At 37.1% G+C, this 22895-nt stretch overlaps 1 protein-coding gene across 1 annotated transcript in view; it reads left to right on the forward strand.

Moving 5' to 3' along the window:
* Window positions 1-11575, forward strand: part of LOC149803564 (COP9 signalosome complex subunit 1-like) — a 76960-nt gene extending 65385 nt beyond the window's left edge. The window contains exon 14 of the mRNA XM_089953297.1: window positions 8393-11575. Coding sequence (XP_089809423.1) covers window positions 8393-8470 — 78 coding nt within the window. The 3' untranslated portion in view covers window positions 8471-11575. The remainder of the gene's footprint in view (window positions 1-8392) is intronic.
* The last annotated feature ends 11320 nt before the right edge of the window (window positions 11576-22895 follow it).

The following is a 22895-nucleotide window of genomic DNA, read 5'->3' on the forward strand; positions in this document are numbered from 1 at the left end:
AATGTTAGTGTCATCAGTGACTGTGGTGTCATTTATCAGAAGTGAGTAAGTTTTATTTTTCTGATCTTTGTGTGTTCCCCAATTAGTTCATTGAAGACTTTCCAAATGGTGTTTGTGTTGCTCTTTTTGCTTTCAAGCATTTATTGATAATAAGCTTTTAACCATACTTGTTATTTCATTTCTCTACACTTTATATTGTGGATGGTTTCCAATAGCCTTGAATTAGTCTTGTGTTTTCATAACATATAGGATTTTAGTAATAAGCCAATTAGGTTGGATTTCATGCTTTACTCGATGTACTTTCAGCAGTGCATGCTTAGAGACTACATCCATAAATAGGTCAGTCCACACCTGCAGAGCTTCATCTGTATCATCAAAATGTTTGATTATATTCCATGGAACGTTATTATGAATATGACATCAAAGTCATCAAGAAATTTTTCTTCATTAAAATTTTTGATTGATCTGTAAGTGATAGTTTTGTGCATATTTTTCCTATTTCTTTTGCATTTAACCTTTCTTGTCAAAAAAGTAGGATAATGGTCACTAAGACCAACATTCGGTACATTAACATAAGCCACATTGTCTGGAAGGTTGGTATAAATGTGATCAATAAGGGTGCTTGATATTTCTGTTACCCTTGTAGGCTCATTTACCAGCTGGACTAGGCCTAATGATTCAATAAATTCCATCCAGTTGTTCCTTATTAGAGTATTGAGTAGTTCTTTACATGATAGGCTATTTATGGTGGTCATTGTATATATGTATGTATGGATGGATGGATGGTTGGATAGACCACCACTTTTACAGGTGGAAAATACTCTGATTATATGAGGAGAATTCATCAACCAGAAGATACCTAGATCACTAGATTGATCAGGGGCCACCCTGTAGATACCTTGCCAATGTGCACTGTCCTTCTTTCTTTTTTTGGTCACATGACTGTAATATTGGCCTTGTTGTGGGTTAACAAGCGAATTTAGCTTATTCATTACGTGCGTTTTTTATATAAACGATTGGGATTACACATGATCTAGATTTTTCTCAGTTTAATTTGAGCTCTCTATAGAATTATTAGCATTTCTTATAGTACAAATTCTGTACTGCCTTGTATTTATTTTTTTAAACCTTCTAAGGTGTTAATGTACTAATTTGATTGTGCAATTTTTCTAGATAGGAAAAATATTTTGGTCATATTTTCCTATCCTTGTCTAATTGAGTCTTTGGACATGCTTTGATTCATTTTTTTATTTATAACGAATCAATTCATATTATTGTTTATAACAACTCATTCTAACTTGTGTTCCTTACTGAGATTGTGTTTCTTTCATACATGGAAAAGCAGTTTGCATACTGCTTTTTACCTTCATATTGCTTATTTGGTTATCTTACACAGGTTTGTTCTCAAATTAGTATTGGAAAGGTTTCCTTGATATTATCCTGTTTTACTAGCAATTCTCTAAATAATTTATTGATAATTTAGTCATTCCTAGCTTTCAGTTAAGCATGGTTAACTTCTTTATCTTGTAATTTTCAGTACACAGCTTAGCCTTGCTTATCTATCTGCATTTAAGCATTGATTGTTTAAATTCCATGTTTCCTAGAGTGAGTAATATGACCTCTCTATCATCATATTAGCATAGACTTGGTCCACTCATTACCTTTGTTTTTAGATATTGTGTTGCATAGAAGTTTTTGAATAAATCTTTTTTTCCAGATTCTTTGACAGCAATGTCTAAGCTGGGTGTGGGTAGATGTGGTCATGTTAAAGTCCCCTGGGACACAGACCCCACTTGCCCATCATGTACAAGCTATGAGAGGACAGATGGTTGTCCCTTTTGCTTATAGGCAGATGTGATCTGAGATCTTATGAGCATTGATGTACCATTAAAGGGAGGAAGAAAGTTCCTTTCTTGTGTTCTTCAGAAATTTCTGGGTTTTCATTCTTAGAGTCCCTCATATCTTAGAGAAGGATTACCCAAGTCTCTTCAGGGACTGTTAGGGTTAGTCAGCTCCTTCCCAAGGGAGGTTATAAATGGGTGGAGAATGAGTTGTACCGTCCAATTAGGGATGATCAGCACGTTCCCCATTTGAGGGCAGAGTGAGTTGCACTCTTCAGTGAGGGATGAGCAACACCCTCTCTTGTCCAATAGGACAGACAGCGAGTTGCACCTTCTATTGAGGGATGAGCAATACCTTCTATTTTCCAATAGGACAGACGGCGAGTTGCACCCTCCAGTGAGGGATGAGCAACACCCTCTCTTTTCCAATAGGACATGCAGTGAATTGCACCCTCCAGTGAGGGATGAGCAACACTCTCTCTTTTCCAATAGGACAGACAGCAAGTTGCACCCTCCAGTGAGGGATGAGCAACACACTCTCTTTTCCATTAGGAGAGACAGCAAGTTGCACCTTCCCCTCAGTGAGGAGCTGCATCTTTCATCCAAAAGGGCAGGGAGTGAGCCATGTGCTTCACCCCTAGAGGGGTGAGTAGCACCTCTACTTGCCCACAGTGTGATGCAGGCTGCAAGGGGGAGGTACAACTTTTCAGTCCCTGGGGCCTGTTATGGGCAACAGAACAAGTTACCTGGTATGGGGAGAGTTCAGATCTAAGTCTGTGTAATCTGAGGAAGGGTCTTACAGATCTGAGTTTTGTGACCAGTCATTGGTCATTGGAGCCCATATGGTATGTGGATGGAGATTGTTTCAACACACACCCACACCCCTTCCTTCCAAACTGCCATTTCATCACATTGGATTTTGGGAAGCACATTTCCTGCATGCAACCATGGACTTATGGACCATGGCCACATTGTAGGGGGCTCAAAAAAGAGGGATTGTGATGGACCATTTTCCTCCCAAAACTCAAGGAGAGTAGAGAATAACTATAACCCACCTGCTCCATCTGCTGCTAAAGACAGTCTGTTAGCTTATTTCGAGGAATTACTGGTCCAAGTTCCTTCAGTCCTCAGGTTCCCCCTGCAACACATTGAAATTGGGTCACAAAATCTGCGTAGGGTCCATCTGAATTCTTAGATTTCTTCTGATGGGAGTTTCCACCATATGATATGGTGGACAAATTGGGACCAGTTGTGGCCTGAGTCCCCATGCATGCCCTTGAACCCCACTCCTAGATCTTCGCAAACATGTTAGATTCCAAGGAGAGCACTCATCTTGAGTTAGATTGACTGATCCTTTAGGGTTTATGTTTCCAGGAAGAATCTTTTCTCCACATCAACAATTTGTAAATGAGGACAGTGTTCTTTGCCCTTCACTGAAGCTTCCACAAAAGAAGCGGTCGCTGTGTGATGGTTTCTGATGACAACACATTAGTGCTAGCATACCTCAGGAAACTAGGAAGCACACATCCACCATCTTTCTGCATGGAGGTTTGGAACCTCCTTTGCTGGAAATTACATAATTTTCCTCATTCCTGGCAAAAAGAATATTTTGACATGGAGTCTGTTATGGAAAGATAAGATAGTCCTCATGGAATGGTCATTCCATCAGTCCATCAGTCACCCCCTGTTCCAACTTTTGGGGGCTTCTTTGATGGATCTGTTTGCTACCAAGCTAATGCACAAGCTCCACTTTAATGCTAACCCAGTCCCCAACCTGAGTGCCTGGGCAGTGAATTCTTAGCTGCCCTCTGTGAGAGCAGTGGTTGATTTTATTCTCTTCCTTTTTATGACAAACAATGCAGAAATGCAGCCAGGTGTGCAAGTCGTGTTTATATGAATTCATGCATTTGGAGAGCAGTAATGCATGAGAACTCCCTCGATTTAGTTGAAAGTCATATATATATATATATATATATATATATATATATATATATATATATATATATGTATATGTATATGTATAAGCATACTCTGCACATTATACAATTTTTATTTAACTGTTAACCCTTAAAGTGCTTGTCATGACATAAGTCATACCACTGGTAGAAATATTGTGACATCTGTCATTTTTCAAGAAGGCACCTATATAACCCTATAAGGGTTTAGATAAACTGAATAAATAAGAATATAAAAAATTAAATTAAAAAGTAAAGATATTTTTATGGTCAAAATACCTCTGAGAAAAGGAGACTAATGCATTGATAGACTTAAAAACCATAATGTGTCATTATGGAACAGATAAAAAAAGAATCGAGCACAGTCAGCAAAGTATTGATTCAAGAAAGTGAAACTTTTGCAGATTAGAGTTTATGTTGGTGAAAAATCTCATCTTGGAGCAGATGTATCCAAAAGACAATACCTATGAGCTATGGAAAAATGTACATAACAACCATAAAGAACAGTTTCACAAATTGTTTAAGCTGGCTAAGCCAGCTGTATATATGCCCTTTAAGATGTAGACTGTGAAAGGGTATTCTCAGCACAGAACAGTATTCATGCACATATAAAGAACATATTACGCTCAGTGCTTATACAAATAGAGGCAACACATCTTTTTAAGGTTTTGATTTCAATAGAGTTCTATCAGGATGGAGCATGAATAGAGAAAGATGGAGACTTAAGCGTTAGGTAAATATTGAATTATGGCTATTTCCTCCTCCCTCTCTTTTTTCTACTTTCCTCTTATTTTGTTGACATGGGCTGAGTTCCTCACTTTAGATAAAATCCTGGCAGCATTGTTTGACAATGCTCTTTCTGTTAATAAGACCAATAGAGCAGCCCTATCCAACACTCAAATTTTTGAATGGTCCAGCCATCAGGACAGACTCAAACTTAGCAATCCTGATCAAGTATTTCGAGCTGTAAAGATCAGTGTCATGCCTATTAGTGCTTAAATAGAATATTTTGTGCCTTGTGGTCTATTAATAAATCATATTCCCATTCTTGTGAACCTTAGGCTGAATTTTCCTTTGAGAATCTTACCCCATGAGGCGATTTTCCTCCTTTTAGCATCTGTGAGGCATAGGAATGAGCTTCATGCCATGTCTGTAGAACAACGTTGTACATGTATTAAGTTCAGTGGAAATTATGAATTGGCAGATTCTATCCTTGCCAACCAGATTTTTATATATAAAAAAGATGCTTCCACAGTTGCTCCATTCTTGGTTCATGTCCCTAGTGTGAGTCATATCTGTACTGGGGATGATCAAGATAGACTTTTATGACTAATTAGGGCTTTATGTTTTTATCTGAAAGAGATATTTTTATCAAAAGAGAGACGAAAGGGTAGGAGGTATCTTTTTCTCACTATTAATGGTTCAACTGATATTTCAGCTTTTGCCATTTCAATGTGAGTTGTAATATCTACCAAGAGACCATAACATTCCCTTACAGATAGGGACCTGTCTTTCATGAAAATTAAAGTACATGAAGTTTGAGCCATAGTTGCCTCATGGGCCTGTCAAATGCATTTGTCTCTAGATCATGTGATGAATGTCACATTTTAGCATCTGACGCTTATTTCACCTCTTACCATATATACACACTTATAAGACCATACCAACAGCTAACTGCATAGATCCAGATCTGCCATCACATAATGAGCCGGAAGATCTGGGTATGAGCAGTTTATTGGAGTAATCAGTAGAACAAATAACGTAGACCCTGATCTGCAGGCATTATGTTGTGGCAGATCTGGTTCTTTGTTGTTTGCAGTTTGACTTGACTCATAGACAAGTATGTATGATACCTTCACTCATGAGCTTACCAAAGTGAAGGTATGTTTTCCTTGGATCTGACTGTCGTCATTCAGAATGTGGTCATACAAATTCCATGTCACAGTAGTCTCCTACTCTTGAGTATTCCTTGATATTGTTTTTCTTCACAAATTGTAGGATCGTCAGCCTCCTACCAAACTGACAATTTTGGCTCAGCAAGAGCAACAGGTATGTATTAATGATATTGAAATGTAGTTATTTTGGGTGTAAAGCTAATTTGAATGCAATACTTAACCTGTTGCTATTGCCAGATTACGTTCTCCCACCCCATACTTAATGTCCCACTAAGTTGGGCTGTATTCTAACAAGAATGATGGACAGTGAGAATGGGAATGGTATCTAAGGGGTGGCCCAGGGTAATCCATTGTTCTAGAATCTTCTGGTTCACCTTAATGAAAGGATGAATTCTTGTCATATGGTTGTGATATATTTTGGTCTTGAAAAGTAGCAACTACACAGTCACACCAGGTAAGTATTAAACCATTTAAACTAAGTTTTACCTCTCCAGTTACATTTTGTTGAATTAACTTTGATTTATCATAATAAAGGTTTGTTTGTTATATTGTTAAGTACTTTGTCTCGCTTGTAAAAAACAAGTTTTGTCAATATGCCAACATATTAGTCTGCTATGCATAGTCAAACTGGATTTAAAGTGCAGATGGGTTTTTGTTACATTATGAAATGTTTACAAAAAGCAAAAGGGATCCAAAAATTCTAATGGCTGTTGCTGGACACTAGTCACCAGGCACTGGTTACCAGTCAGCATCCACTGGGCATCAATCACCAGTTATTAGATCCTCTTTCGTAAGGGGATAGGCCTTTGTGAGGCTAATGATAAATCACAGTGGAGACTGGAAGTAGGTGTGCATGTGCCAGACCAATCAAGGGGATCAGATTGGCATCACTCCATTCCTATAGTCCTGTTTAATCCCTGTAGGATGTGGTGACATTCACTCAAGGGAAATGAATGATCCTTCCCTTTTATGTCACCTTGGAGTTCAATGCCTTGACCCTATAACCAGGACAATAACTTGGTAATCATATGCTTATAAAGTGGAGTCACAAAGAAAGGAGAGAGAGGCTGGTCTTCTACCCCGACACTCCAGTAGGTCAAGAAATACTCTCATCCCCCTGTTAAGTCGATCACTAGCAAGTTTCCTTGCTTTTCAGGAGCAATTATGGGACAAGACTGTCCTTACCCTCAGGTCTCTTCTTCATCAGAAAGGCATGGAGTCACAAAGTTCATCTTCCAGGAACAAGAGCTAGATGAAGATGTCCATCAGTCTAAGTTGACTTTAATGAACTCAGTGCAGAAACTTAGTTTGCACCTCTACCTCGTTTTTGTTTCCCTTCCTCCTTCCAACCATTCCTTCAAGCAGTGATGGAGGAGGAAATCAGATCTTTCGATAAGATGTCCTAAGCCTCAGGCTTTAAAGACAGGAAAGTCCTCTACAGGTTGGAGAAACTCTTTTGGGGATACATCACACCTAGATTGCCATTTTGCACTCTCATTTGGCTACAGTCAGTAGCTTTCTCAAACGTTCTGTATGAGCCAGGATTTGCTAGTCAGTGTAAGGTGTGGTCCTCCCCACCCCCAAACTGAGAACTCTGATCTCTGCAGCAAACTACAGGTGCATTCCCATGACAGGCCCCTCAAGCTGCCCCTCCCCCCCATTTGGATGCTGGGGCATCACAAGCTGGGCATTTCCATGGGTTCCTGGGCCCATCTTCCAGCTAAGCTACTGGAGATGTTGGAACTTGAACTAAGTTGCTTGTCACCATAGCCTCAGATGCTGATCTTTTTAGGCCACCTCCTTCAGCCTTCTGAAGGAGGAATCTCATTGACTCTTGGAGACATTTGCCAAAACTTACAGGCATGCCTTATCCTATTATCCTTATCCATGGAGCTGTCAGTGGATTTGCTCCATTGGAGGCCAAAACAACTTCAGAGGGTTCATTCCCTCCATGGCATCTCAAGACCTATCACCTGCCCCTGGCCCATTGATGCTGGCCATGAAGCAAGGTCATCTTGATCTTCTTGAGCTGCCAGTCCAAGGAACCCACCAGGACAGACTCACTGGAAAGACCCGGTGAGTAAGAAGCCTATTAATTGGAGGGTCAAAAGGTCAAGCATCAAGGTGACTGACTGAAAGAATAAAACTGATATTTTTAACATAGAAACTTCAGTTCTAAACTACATACTTTCACCATTGTTTGTAGAGAAATTGCACTTGATTTGGAGGTCAATAGGTGAAAATTAAGGACATTATGACTCAAAAGAAAAGTTTGTTTTGTATAATGTCTCTTGTTTTGAGTAAGTTATTTAACCAAACTGTGATGAAGAAATCTACTGATTTTGGGAGTAAAAGGTCAAAACTCATTGTAATGAGTAGGTGAATAAGAAAATAAGATAATTTCTATGCTACAAGTTTGGTTCAGGACCTCATAGGTCAAGGTCATTGCCATTGCCATCTGCTAGTGCTTGCATATAACACAAGGTTAGCTTATAATGTGTTTTTCACAGTACTCCTGTTGTAACACAATATTATTCAGTGTCAACTTCTTGTCCTTTAAAGCAGATTTAATTGATTTTACATTCGACTTTAGAGCAATTTTTAGCAGTTTTACTCTTGCTTGTTCTCTTTTACTTCTTTATACTCTTCTCATTAGATAACTACATCACTATCATGGATACTTTGATTTGTATTTTGACAGAGCCCCCCACGAGATGGAGGACAAGGAGGAGAGATGAGTATAGCTCCAGGGAATGCTGCTTCCTCAGCCAGGAACTAAAGATATTGGTCTTCACCACATGGAAACATTGTAATCTTGGACAACATGGAATCCCCTTCTAGCACTTGTCATTTCTTTGAAATTCATTTGCTCATTAGTCTGAAACCCTACATGGTGCCTGTTGTGTGGTTTATTTGTATGAGCCTGCATTGTCTGTTAACAGTTGTTATCACTATTCATAAATACATGGAAGAAAATGATTAAATCCAGTTCACAGTTTCATCTTTTGGTCTAATTATGGTGCCGCTAGAATATCCAGTGTGACTGCCATAGTGGCCATCTTGAAAATCTTGTTACTGCTACTCTTTCAAGGATGGCCATAAAACATGGAGTTTTTATTTAGAAATTTTTTGATATTATATGACCATAATTAAAGATTATGCTGATCTTATTGTTATTGCTACCCAAACATGGCTGTCTAAGATTGACTCTGTTTCAACTAGTAAACTTCGTATGACATATACATGGTCTGAAATGAAAATGGTGCTGTTCTGACCTCCAGATGTTATGGAATGGTGGCCACTTTGAAAATCTCATTTTTGATAGTTCTCAGTGGATGTTCATGTTGACATAGGTTTCCACTGCAAGATTTTTCCTTATATGTGGTTGGTCCAGAATGAAAATGGGACAGATATAAGAACCAATATGTCCTCAGAGGTGTTTATCTTGAAAGTCTGCTTGTGACCACTCCTTCATAATGGATGATTGTTTTGGCATAATGTTTCACTAAACAATTTCTTACAAAACATAGTTGGTCCTTTATTCATCTGGTTTATATAACCTCCAAAATGACTGCCTTAGTGACCATTCTGAAAATTATTTTATGGCTACATTTCATGCATGGTAGTCTTAACTTGATTTTTTACTGCAATACTATAACAATCCTGATTCAAAATAGTGCCAATATGTCCTTCAGGACTGAAACTGGTGGCCATCTAAAATATTTTCATATACTATTCCTCTTGAAAGAATGATGGCATTGGTGTGTTGTTTATGCAAGAACACTTCATGGAATGCATAAATGGTCCTGAATGAAAATGGTGAAGATCTGACTACAGTGTGTCCACCCTGTTGTAAACAAGTTTGAAAACCAGACTTTCTTGTTCTTGGCTTCAAGTTAAAAGTCATTGCTTGCATTTTTGTACTCCACGGAGCTTATGGACACAGTGACTTTTTCAAATATCACTGAATTTACATCTGACATTGTATTTTGTTTTTCAATAAAGGAGTAGATGGTCAGAACTCAGATATTAGTTTCAATTAAGAAAAGCATGAATGAATTTTTATAAAACCTAGTTTGTGGACATATGATAAGAATATGTTGATTACTGCCAGTTCAGTGTGATGTTTTCTGTTTGTTTGTTTGTTGTTTTTTTAATTATTAAATATGAATTAAACCAAATATAACATGTGGATATATTTTAGCAGTATTGGAGAGAAGTTCATTGATATTCTGTCCATGATATCAGTTTCCAGGACAAAGGCCTTGACATTGATTTTTATGCTGCATGTCTCATGTGAACATATTAGGTCATACATATGAGAAAATATTTGTGTTATCATTGGTATGTTGGAGTTTCTCAAAAAATATCTGAGATATCAATACTCAGCAGTTCAAAAAGGTACAAGGAGGGAAGAAATGAACTTCTCATGAATTCATCCAAGTTCATTTTAGCAAGTGGAGTGTAAATTCCATTGAGACGCTCATTTTAAAAATGGCCCATTGAAAATGATACATGACCCTTAAAAAGACAATATTTTTATGCCTGTCATAAGGCTGTCAATATTTTGTATATGCACAGTTACTAACAGCTGTCCACCATATACAGTTACCAAATTTTGTGGGTGTCTTGCACCTGGGGTAAAGAAGAACTATTGATTTAAAGGGTCAAAAGTTCAAAGGTCACGGTCATTTTCATTGACAGAGGAAGAACGATTTTTGCACAATAACTCAAGTTCTCCACTAACTACAGTCACCAAACATTGTGGATGGCTTGAACTTTTGATCTTGAGCTCTTCACCATCTACAGTTATTGCTCTTTGTGGATGGCTTGAAATCAGGGTAAGGAAGAACCCTGTTGGTTCCAGGGTCAGAGGTCAAGATTACTGTGACTTGAAGAAGAAAAATTGCTTAAATTGTGACAGTTAAGAAAACTTTCCTGTTAGATAATAAAGATGTTTAAAGATACTATTTTATGTATAAATTCAATACAATTTTCAGCTTATATTTTCTATTAGGAGTCATATTGGTCAAACCAAACTTCAAATGTAGACTCAGAATGTAAAGACATGTTTTTTGCAAGTATTTTGCAATATTTATTTTGGAATATTTAGAGAAAAGCATGGAAGTGTGATGTTGAGCCATTGTAGTTTTGGGGGTGTCTTTTGCCTAATCATTATACCAGAATATCATATATACTCACTTATAAGTCAAGTCAAACCTGCAAACAGCTAAGATCCAGATCTGCTATAGCATTATGCACCTGCAGGTCAGGACCTGTCTTGCATGTTTTTCTGATTACTCTTAACAAACTGCACAAACCCAGATCTGGGTCTTTGCAGTTTGCAGTTGGACTTGTCTTATAAGTAAGTATATATGATAATATATGGAGTCAGAGCAAGTATTATAAATAGTATTCACTTTCCCATACATGCATCCCTTCATTCATGCATGCATTAATTTTTGTTTTCTGCATCTCTGGACTGTATTGCTTAAATATCCTTTCCCACCTCATTTGTAGCATATGCTTTGTTAGGTTACTTTGTATAATAAACCAAATCATAGTCACTTGGACCAACTGTTCCATGCTGAATCAACGTAACCTATTACAAAAAGCCACAAAATTTGCACTGTTGGTGCATCTGTTTTAAACAAAATATCTTAAGCAATAGACGTTTGTAACAGTGACCTAAAAGTTACGTAACGGTTTAATTTATCTTTCTGGTGAGGCCAGATAGGTTTTGGTGTTACATGGCATTAATGGTGTTAGCATAAACTATGTTAAAATGTTGCATAAATTTCCTTGAAAGTTATGTAACTTTACATCATTTGCTGTATTCAGCTAACACTTTTGTATAATAAAGTTGGTTCCTTATTTGTTAGGAGTACTGTCTCGTATGCCTCAATATCGAGCCGTGTTATAATATCATTAATAGTCAAGACACAGTTCTTCAGAACCCATCTACTTCCCATAAGTGTACTCTTGCTAAGAAAAGTGAAATCCCTCAAAACCAGGACCTAGTTTTTGTTTTGTTTTGAGAGGTTTTTGGTTTTCCAGTGGCTCTTGCATAGCTGAACAACTGTCTTTTTCTTAGTGCTTATGTGATGAGAGAGAGATTATAAATTATGGGGTCTGAGATCGGAATGTTTTGGTTCTAGCTTGGCTAAACCATTGCCACACAAGATCATTCATTTTTTCAAATTTGCAGGCATTGTTGAAATGATGTTTGTTTGCATCACTGTTGTTTTCAAATTCATTATGCAGAATTCTGTTTTCTTTAAGTATCAGAAAAATAGATGTTCCTATGCTGAATTTTTCCCCATGTTTCTTCAGTGACACAGTCATACTCGTTGATCTAATTTTATCCTGTAAGGTTAGTTTTGTCCAATGATGCTTAGCTGGTTGTTCTGATATCATAACATGAGGTGGCACGTCTGTCGTGAATCTGGCATTGAGAGAACTGTTTTGTTGGTCACCATCAGCAAAGCAACAAAAGTAAGGTCAAATGCCATGTTAAGAAAGCCCTAATATTTAATTTAAAGAACCAAATAAATGTTCTGTTGATTATGTATACAAACGAGTAGCACCAATCACACATAATAAGCAGATGTAGTCTTCCTTAAATGGCTTACATACAAGAATTTAGTTATTAAAATTCACTTTAAAACATGGCTATATTTTATGTTGTAAAGACTAACCTGTTGTCAGTCCTTACCTGTTTTGGCACATGTGTCAAGTATTGTTTTAACCTCACAGGTCCTTAGTTAGGATTTAGTCTTGAGGTACTTTCATGCATCTGCAACACAACCATGTTATATATTCAGTCCAACAGCACAGATTTAGATCTGCTATTACATAATGCACTGGCAGATCTAGATCTGTGCAATTTGATAAGGGCAATCAGTAGAACAAGCAAAATAGACCTTGATCTGCTGGAACATTAGAAGATGGAAGATCAGGGTCTAGGATGTTTGCAGATGGATTCACTTTGTAAGCAAGTATATAGCAATAACAAACATTTTACACATATTTTCACATAAACCCATCAGTATGACTTTCTACTTCTGAGAAGCAAAATGAATTTTTAAATGTCATTTAGTTTTTCAGTTATACCAGTTAAATATACCCAAGTATGCTACAGATTTTGCCATGTGCTATATATATACAAGAGCTTGGGAAGTGTATGGATGGTTCCTCATATATACTTTTGTAAATTTGTTTCATCTTTCTCTTCCAACAATATATAACACAGTAGTTTTTATATATATATATATATATATATATATATATATATATATATATATATATATATATATATATATATATATATATATATAATACCTCCTATATGATATGTTTTGGCAGAAAGACAAGACTGGATGTATTTGTATTTCATATAAGCAATCAATACAGGCAATAATATTCCTTTTTCTTAGCATTATTAAAAAGAAGCGTGTGCCCAAGATCAGAATTTCATAAATGCATTGGTATTTGTTGAGCAAAAGCAACATTTGTAGTTATTATCCATGCATTTTTTTGTTCAGAAACTATCTTCATTGAACAAGTTTTGATTTTGGACAGGAAAGTGATCTCTTTTAGTATATGGAGTTAAATTCCAATCTTCATTCAACAAGTTTTGATTTTATTTTGGACAGGAAGGTGATCTATTGTAGTTTATGGAGTTAAATGCCAATCTTCATTCAACAAGTTTTGATTTTGTTTTGGACAGGAAGGTGATCTGTTGTAGTATTTGGAGTTGAATGCCAAGTATTATGTTCTACCAGTGCTGAATTGCAGCTATTATGAATCATTTTGTTTGTAAATAGTTTCCATCATGCCAAAATGACAATTACAGTACTTGGGATCCAAGGTTGCCAAGTGGTCTAAAGTACTGACCTTTACTGGTCACTGCCATATCAATTCTGTCCACATGGGTTTGAGTCTTGGGTTCTGCCAGTGTGGATATGTGAGAAAGCTTGCTAGTAGCTTCCCATGGGTTGGTGATTCTTGCGTGGGTTTTCCAGGGTTCTTTTTCCACCAGTTATAGTGGCCACCATGCATAATCTTTTGTGTGCTGAAAAATAAATGGCATTAAACTCGCAACACAACAACAATTACAGTACTTGATTAAATACATTCTTCTGTGAAAAATTGTGTACATTTCTGTTATGAATGGCACGGTTTTACATCTTTTGAGACATGTATTTCTTTTGACCCATAACTCGTGCAAATTTGCAAGCATTGGAGAGTTTTGGATAACACTTCGACCATGTGTGTGTGTGTGTGTGTGTATATATATATATATATATATATATATATTTTAAATTTAAAAATTATTTATTGATGGTGATCTTAATCACAAAGTTCACAGTCTTAGCAAGGGGAACTATCACTTTTTGACCCATTTCCTCATCTGGGTTTTAACTTCTGAACCACTGAAAATATTTGTATGAAATTTTATTCCATTAGGCCATCTTCATCGAATGTGTTTGCATGTCCAAAAGTAATTATCTCTCATAATGCCCCAAACATTAAGAACAAAGAAAACAATTCCAAGTAAAACTGTCTGAAAACTTAGGGTTGGGGTAGGGCCAGACTGACCTCTATTTTTGTTTCTGAAATTGTGTTAAACAACAGTTATGTTTGCAATGTAAATATAACAAAATCTAAATCTTTGAAGTTGGTATATATTGTGTCAGTTATTTTTGACATCTTGGATGTAAATCCTATTGATCCTGACATCTTGTAAGAAATCAAAACAGCAGTTGGTCAGTGCCAAAGAACTCCAAGTTCAGGTATCAGAACTGTCACACATGATTATCTTTGTAGATGAAACTGTTTCAGCTTTGGGTGAGTTAAAAGAGACTACTGAATCCTTGAAACAGAAAAAACTAAACAAAGTATTTTTTTTATTCAAAAAATTTCCTTTGTAATAATCATGAGTATGACAAGCTGTGAAGGGCACTGCCATTTTCATATAGGCTGACCTTCCTGCATCAGAGTTTTCAATAGATGCAGAAATATTTTCTTTGGAAAGCTCTAAGTTTGCAGAAAATTCAAACTGCCTACTTTTCAGTTGCACAAATAAGTGGAAATTAATTGAAAAACATGACTTTGCAAATTTCGGACTAATCTTCTGCATATGGAAAGATTGATTTTCTTTACATTGTGAAAATTTGTGGAAATCTCCACTTGTAATTTCTCAGTACTGAGCTTACAAACTCTGTTGGTAACTTTCTTTTTCCTATTGATTGTACATATACATCCTTTATTTATACATTTTTTACCAGTCCCAAAAGGAAGATTAATTCTGAATTCACTGCCGGTCTTTATCACTTAACATTTAAAGTGTCATCTTTATACTTACTCGTATAGTAATGTTATAAACATTTGTGTGAATATACAAACCCTGAAACTCTTAATTTTACCAGTGAAACAAAAGCTGGATGCAGAATGAATACAAACTTAATGTAGTAGTATTTAGTATATAAAACTATGAATGCATTATGAAAGAAATGGGGAATGCCATTGCAAAATTCAGAACACGAATGATTCATGAAAATGCAATGACGTGCAAATAAACTTCTTGAATGAATTTGACAATAAAAATTTTATCTTTATTTTGGGCTGCTTGTTCAATTTCCATGGTTGAAAGCTCTTTTGCCTGATAATCCAGGGTGAGATTCTTTATTCTTTACACTTGAAGACAATTATTTGTGACTGCTTGCAAGCCATGAAATTGTCATAGCTGACATTGATGTATTGACATCATCATTATATCTATACAGCTTTATTTTTACATTATTGCATTTGTGGTTATTTTTATATTTATCAAAATTCTATGTTGTCCTTTGAATTGTATGTATTTTCTATGTTATTAAAGCATAATTTTAATAAGACAATGTATGAAAGAAATAGTTCTTTCCATTTAGTATTATAATTTATTTTTTTTAATTCTGACTTTGTAAATGAATTCCAAATGAGTGAAAAGCATAAATTGAAAGCAATAAATGCAAAATCAGAATCATTTTGGAGACAAAAGAAAAATGATGAGTTGATATCTGAAATGAAAATATGAATGGAATGCAGATGAAGTCCAAATGAACTGGAATAAAATGCAAACATAGTAAAATTGTGTTTCAGGGTCTGTATGTCTGTAAATGCACTGTGTTCATTTCATTTTTCATTTTTTCTGTAACCTGGCTGGTCATAGAGACAATGGTGACGACTACGAAACAATCTTTCCATTTTGCACAATTTTCTACTGCTCTTTGTGATTTTGCCGAGTCCATGCCTATCCACTAATTGATGTTATCTTCCAATCTCTTCCTCTGTTGAATGCTTTTGTAACCTTAGTGGTTAGAGAGTCTGCCTTGAATGAGGGATGTCATGGGTTTGAAATCCGGCAGAGTCATACCAAAGACATAAAAATGGTACTAGCAGCTGCATTAAGAGGTTAGTGTGGGACAGGTCAGCCTGGTGTCATGATTATGTGACTGGGTGGGACATGCTACATGTCTGTGGCATGATGCCCCAGTGCTAGACATAACTATAAACTCACACTGCAGACATCATAGCGATATGACTGGAAAATTGTTAAAGCTACGTTAAAAATCCAAATCACACACACACACTCTTCTTCTGTTGCATTTTCTCATTTCTCTAAGTGTGCCCTGTAGGATTGTCTTCGACAGGCCAGAGGAGTATGAGACATCTCACCGCTTTGTATTATTAGCTGAGAAATCTTACCATTCATGAAGTATGAATAAACTGCTAATGGCATTGTGGCAATAGTTGAATGTGAAGCATGTATGTATAATAAACAAGCAAACCAATAAACATAACTTTTAATTCCTGATATGATAATAATAATTTAGAAATGAAAGCAACAGTAAATCTTGCTAATATATTAAGATCATTATTTAGCAGTAATGTAAAGCATGTAATAAATAAAAGAATAAACAAATAAAAAATTGAATACAAATTTTCTTGAAATTTTAACTATGTTTTAAAATTTCTAGCTTTCATTTTTGTAATTTTCATTAAATCCTTAGATGTTTATCTATTTTAATCCATGAATAAAATCTTAGGTAAAAGAAATTTCTGACACAAGCTGCTGCAGAATTCTTGGGGATTCAGGTGACAATAATTGTTGTAGATATTGAAAGCTTTTTAAAACATTTTTGTAATAACATTAATGAAGTGCAGATCTATTTTCTGTTACAGTAATTCTTTCATTAGTTGTTGTTGTTGTTGTTGTTGTGGGGTTTAACGCCATTTTTGAGCACGATAGGCTATACATGGCGGCCAGTATTAATGGTGGAGGAAGAACCCGGAAAACCCCGGAAAGAACCACCGACCCACGAGAAGCTACTGGCAAGCTTTCTCACATGCCCACATTGGCTGAATCTTAGACTCGAACCGCCGCAGACAGAGGTGAGATGGCAGTGATCCGTAACGAAGAGCGCTTTAGACCACTCGGCCACTCGGGGCCCCTCTTTCATTAGTAAAATTCATACGAAGTTATTGCTAGAACACCTAATATTAACCCTTTGCTCTATAATGATGCTTTTCAATGACATATCCTTTACTGTGCAATGATGTCATTCATGACAAGCCTGATACTTTCCAAAGACACATTGTTTACTCTGCATTGAAGGGGCCCAGAGTGGCAGGGTGGTCCAAAGCGCTCACTGTTATGGATTACTGCCATTGCACCTCTGTCTGCATGGGTTCGAGCCTCAGGCTCAGCCAATGTGGGTATGTGAGAAAGCGTGCTAGTAGCTTCTCGTGGGTTATTGGTTCTTTCTGGGGTTTTCCTGGGTTCTTCACCCACCATTTATTTATACTGGCCACCATGTATAGCGTATCATGTGCTGAAAAATGGCATTAAACCCTACAACTGCACCTACTCAGCAATGATGAAATTCACGACAAACCTAATTCTTTTCAAAGACATATCCTTTACTGTGCAGTGATGGCATTCACGACAAACCTGATTAATATGCCGAATACTGTAAAATAAAGTTGTCTTTTTTACATCCATAACTATCACGTATGTGGCAGACAAAACTAATCTTGTCCATAAGTGTCACTTATATGGCAGACTAAATTTGACAGTTAATACAACATATATCTTTAGATTCATTACAGGATTAAGCAACTGCACAGTTCAATGTACACTGATAAATTCAACATACATGTATTGTGTATGCCATTTGTAAACATGTGCCCATTATCCTGCATTTATGACATGAAGTCATTTGAGAATAATAATATTGCAGTTGAGAGATTGTGAGTTCTATTTGTCATTGACCACAAGAGCTTATGGGATGGTCTGTTATCTGTCATCTGTTGTCCATCGTCGGACATCAATCTGTCTGTACAAGTTTGTTGTTGATGTTGTAGGGTTTAATGTCATTTTTCAGCACATGATAGGCAATACATGGCAGCCAGTATAAATGGTGGAGGAAGAACCCTGGAAAGAACCACCGACTAATGAGAAGCTACTGCCAAGCTTTCTCACGTACCCACATTGGCTGAGCCCGAGACTCGAACCAATGCAGACAAAGGTGAGATGGCATTGATCCATAACAGTGAGTGCTTTAGACCACTCAGCCACTCAAGGCCCCTGTACAAGTTTGTTATCACTACTCCTACGAAATAACTTGCAGGATTGCCATGAAACTTTACACCCAGGGTCATTCCATAGTCTAGTTGGTCCTAAATGAAAATGGTACTGCTCAGACTAACAGCATGGCCACCACAGGACCCATCTTGAAAATCTTGTTATTGCTACTTCTCTGAATGGATGGTCTTGTCAGCTTAGGGTTTTTCAATAAAAAGACTTGTGGTGTCTAGTTGGTTCTAAATGTAAATGGGTTCAATCCAAAGATTAGTATCACCGCCATAACATACATCTTGAAAATCACCGCTCCAGTGGCATAGTGGTTAGAGGGTCCACCCTGGATGCGGGAGGTTGTGGGTTCGAACCCTGGCCGAGTCATACCAAACACTTATAAAACTGGTAGTAACAGCTGCCTCGCTAGGCACTCAGCATTAAGAGGTTAGTGTTGGGACTGGTTGGCCTAGTGTCAGGATAATGTGACTAGGTGGACATCATGCAACATGTCTGCATCATTATGTCCCAGTGCTAGACATCACTATAAACTGCCACACTGCAGACATCATAGTGATTTGACTGGAAAATTGTTAAAGCTACATTAAAAATCTAAATCACAAACACACACATCTTGAAAATCATGTTACTGCCACTTTTCCTGAACGGAAAGTCGTATCAGCACTGGGTTTTCACCAGAAGACTTCCAGTGCTGTCAAGTTGTGCAAGGTCAAAATGGTTCAGCTTGGACATTTAGTCTGGCCGTCACAGTGGCCATGTTGTAAATGTTGTTATCAATGCTCCTTCAGAATAGTTGGTTATATCAACATCATATTTTCAGTAAAAGTCTTTTTATGATGCATACTGGGTCATAAATGAAAATCATGATGATCAGACGTCCAATAGGGCATCAATTCAACCACAGTGAAGATACTATCTCTTTCCTTGTGAATGGAAAGTCATATTGGCATGGGGTTTTCACCAGAAGATTTGATATATTGTCTAGTTGGCCCTAATGAAAATGCTGCTGCCCAGACATGAGTATGGCCGCCACATTGTAAATCGTGTATTTTGTTTCACCTGAATGGGAGCCGCAGTAGCTCAGTTGGCAGAGCATAGTACCCATAACCAAGGGCAGCAATTTCGTTGCCCAATCAGGCCAACCTTATTTGTTTGCTTCGGTCTGTCCTTGCAAAAGGCACTTAGCTCCCATTTCATCAGAATAATTTGGCCATTAAAACCAACAAAAACAGCAATAAGACCCACCAAAATGGAAGGTGGATGGTCATACGAGTGTGGAGTTTCAACAAAAAGACTACTTACCATGTCCAGTTGGTTCCAGTTGAAAATGGTACAGATCTGACATCCAGTATGGCCACTATAGAAACCATCTTGAAGAAGTTATTTTATTTTTTGTTGTATAAGCATATTTTATTGCTACAGTAGGATACAGTGGGATTGGGCACAAGTTCCAACAGCTTAAATTAGCCTTCTGCCTACATGATACATGTATTACAACATATTCAATATGACAATGATAATGAAAAATGATTGGAGAGAGAGAGGGAGGCATGCACAACGATAGTAATTAAGATTTGAACAAGTTATTTAAATTGTCCTGTAGCAGTTGTATTATTGCATATATGATGTAAAATTATATATATATATATATATATATATATATATATATATATTGCATCGCCCTTTCCCCGAACGTAGTAAATCTAAGTTAATAGTTGTATATCACACTAAGTAATATTCTCATCAACTCGGTTCGTTGTCTGTGGTACAGAACATGAAGAAATGCATGGTAATGTTGAACCCATCACAGAACAAAATGGGATGTCAGCAAGTTGAACATGATAAAGATCATAATCAGCTTTTAATAAACTAGCATTATGTTGTAATACAGTATGAATAATATCCAGAGTTGGGAGTAGTAATAGGGGGCGATATAGTGCTGATGGGAAAATGCATTACAGAACCCCCGGGGGTAATACAGCGACAAGATTGATAGCGACAATGGGAAATTACATGACAGGTAAGGTGATGTCTCGGTACTGATGATTAGCAACAATGTTGCAAGGAGCTGACCTCAATCGAGACCAATGAGTGGGAAGGGAGAAAAAAAAAACTAGAACGCTTGGCGGGAACGGGACTGGTGGGACAGAGGCAGAGATAACACAGACAATAGACATTATACAAACAACTATACAACACACTAGAAAAAAATTTAGGCAAGAAAGCATTTCTTTTTGAGGCATATGAGTGGCTCTGAAAAGAGCCTTTGGGTTCTTCTATTTTCTCCAGGTATTCCACCATTTCCTCACTTTTTCAGTGATTCCTTTCTTCTTCATTTTTGTCTCTGGCATCCAGTCAGGATGGCCCATTGATCTAAATTTCTCCTGTATCATGATCCAGTTGTTATTTAATATATTATGCTCATCTTTTTTCTTTCTTTTGTCTTTTTCCTTTCTCTCCTTTGCCCAGTTATCTTTAATTTTTTTCACCTCTTTCATTACCATTTTCATCATTTCTTTTGATTTCTTTAGCTGACCTAGTCCCCACGTTACAAAGGACCACTCTGTCCAATACATTTTGTCTTCTAGAAAGCTTGTGTCTTCTAGAAAGCACCTCACTTTGATTACATTATCAAGTGCTTCCTTGAAGCTTCCTACTCTCACATATGGAGGTTAAATGAATCTTATTTTTTCCACTTCTTCCTCGGTCATACCTTGTACCAGGTCTCTGGCCACTTTTAGACTGGTCACATAGTCTAGGCTACCTGGATACTTTAATTCCTTCTCAAGCCTTTCCACCACATAGGTGACATCCATCATCCAGTACCAACTCTGTTTCAGATTGTTGAATAAATCGTTTGCCATCTTCTTTTGTTAGTCTGTAGAATGGCGCGAATCTATGTTGGATTAAAGAGGTTTGCACTCTTTCAAGCATGTTCCTCTGCGTTATGCCTACATGGTAGGCTATTTAAATGCTCCTAGGGGACGGAATTGGAGCCACTTCCCCAAGGCATTTATGTGTGCAGGGAGCACTATTTACTTAAAGCCAGCAGGCAGTGGACCTGACAAGAGATCCTGTCTGAATGGAGGGTTTGAAGGCGAGTGGGAATAGACCCAGCACACACTCAGCCTATTAAGTCGTCACCACTTAGCTGCATTTAGGTATGTATGAGTGGGAATGGACCCATCACACTCATATGTTTGGTACTGAATTTTCAGTAGTATTAAAGGCGTGCACTGCACTGAAGAAAAAATCCTCTGTGCTGTTTTGAGTTTAGAATTTAGCTTAGTAGAGGTATCTTAGGTGATAGTTTTTAGTAAAGTTTGCTACCTTGTGTGGCTGGTCCTGATGGTCTTGGACGTTTGAGACCACCTTATATGAAGGATTCCATTTTTAGGGTCTTGCTTGTCTAAATTATCGTTTTATTTGCAGCCTTGTGCTGCTGGGCTTGATGGTCGTTGGTGTTTAGACCACCTTATAGATGCTAGTTTGGGGTCCTTCTTCCCTAAAGTTGTTTATAGTTTTGCTACTTTGTGCAGCAGGCCCTGATGGTCTTGGGCGTTGGACCACTTTATATGCTCTAATTTTGGGGGCCTAGAATTTCTCGTGGTATAGATATTAGTCACCTTCGGCTAGAGTACTCTCAGAGGTATTAGTGTTGTTACATGCATGCTAGGTTTGTCAAGTATTGTTTAGAGAAAGGGGTAAAGGAGTGGTTAGATTGAATATATAAAAGAGAAATAATTATAAGAAGAAAAAGAATTTATATTTTTTTCTTTCAAAAAAATTGATTTTTTTTTTCTTTCTCCGCCCCCCCCCCTCCTATTTCTGTTCCTAGTTGCCCTATTTCTCGGGTGTTATTTTATGTGGTTAGATTTGTTTGGTGTTATTTTTATTTTCAGGCTTAGTCTATTTGATTAAGACATATCTTTGCCTATTACTCGGGTCGCTAGGACGTGTCAAGGACGTCTGATCTTATTTTTCCTCTAAATTTGAGTTTCTTAGCCAGAATACTAGTTAGGTGATGTTTAAAACCAGGTTATGTCTATTTGGATAAGACATATGTCCTTGCCGATCAGTCGGGTTGCTAAGATGTGTCAGAGACATCTGATCTTATTTGTTCCCTATGTTTAAGTTTCTTAGCCTGTATTAGTTGTGTGATGTTATTTTCTGGCTAAAACTATTTGGATAAGATAGATTTCTTTGCTGAATGCTTGGGTTGCTAAGACATGTCAAAGGCATCTGATCTTATTGGTCATTATGTTTGGTTTGTTAGCCAGTCTCCTAGTTGGTAACAATTGAATTATGTAATTTTCGTTTTTTATTTTGTTTTGTAACCCAGATTCATGTATAAAGTTAATTATATTTATATAGGTGATATGGAGGTTATGGTTGTTAATCATTAAAAAATCTGGGTATGTCACCAGGGATCCAGTCATATTTTGCTCCATTTTTAGTTTCGTTCTTTCTTTTTTTAGTTTGTGGCAGGTGTTGAATATATGTGTTAGGTCTTCTGGAACCCGGCAGTGGTAGCAGTTTGGGTTGTGGGGTTAGGGTCCTATGT

This window comes from Sinohyriopsis cumingii, chromosome 3 (genome assembly GCF_028554795.1).
Source record: "Sinohyriopsis cumingii isolate HCF-2022 chromosome 3, ASM2855479v2, whole genome shotgun sequence".
Lineage (NCBI taxonomy): Eukaryota > Metazoa > Mollusca > Bivalvia > Unionida > Unionidae > Sinohyriopsis > Sinohyriopsis cumingii.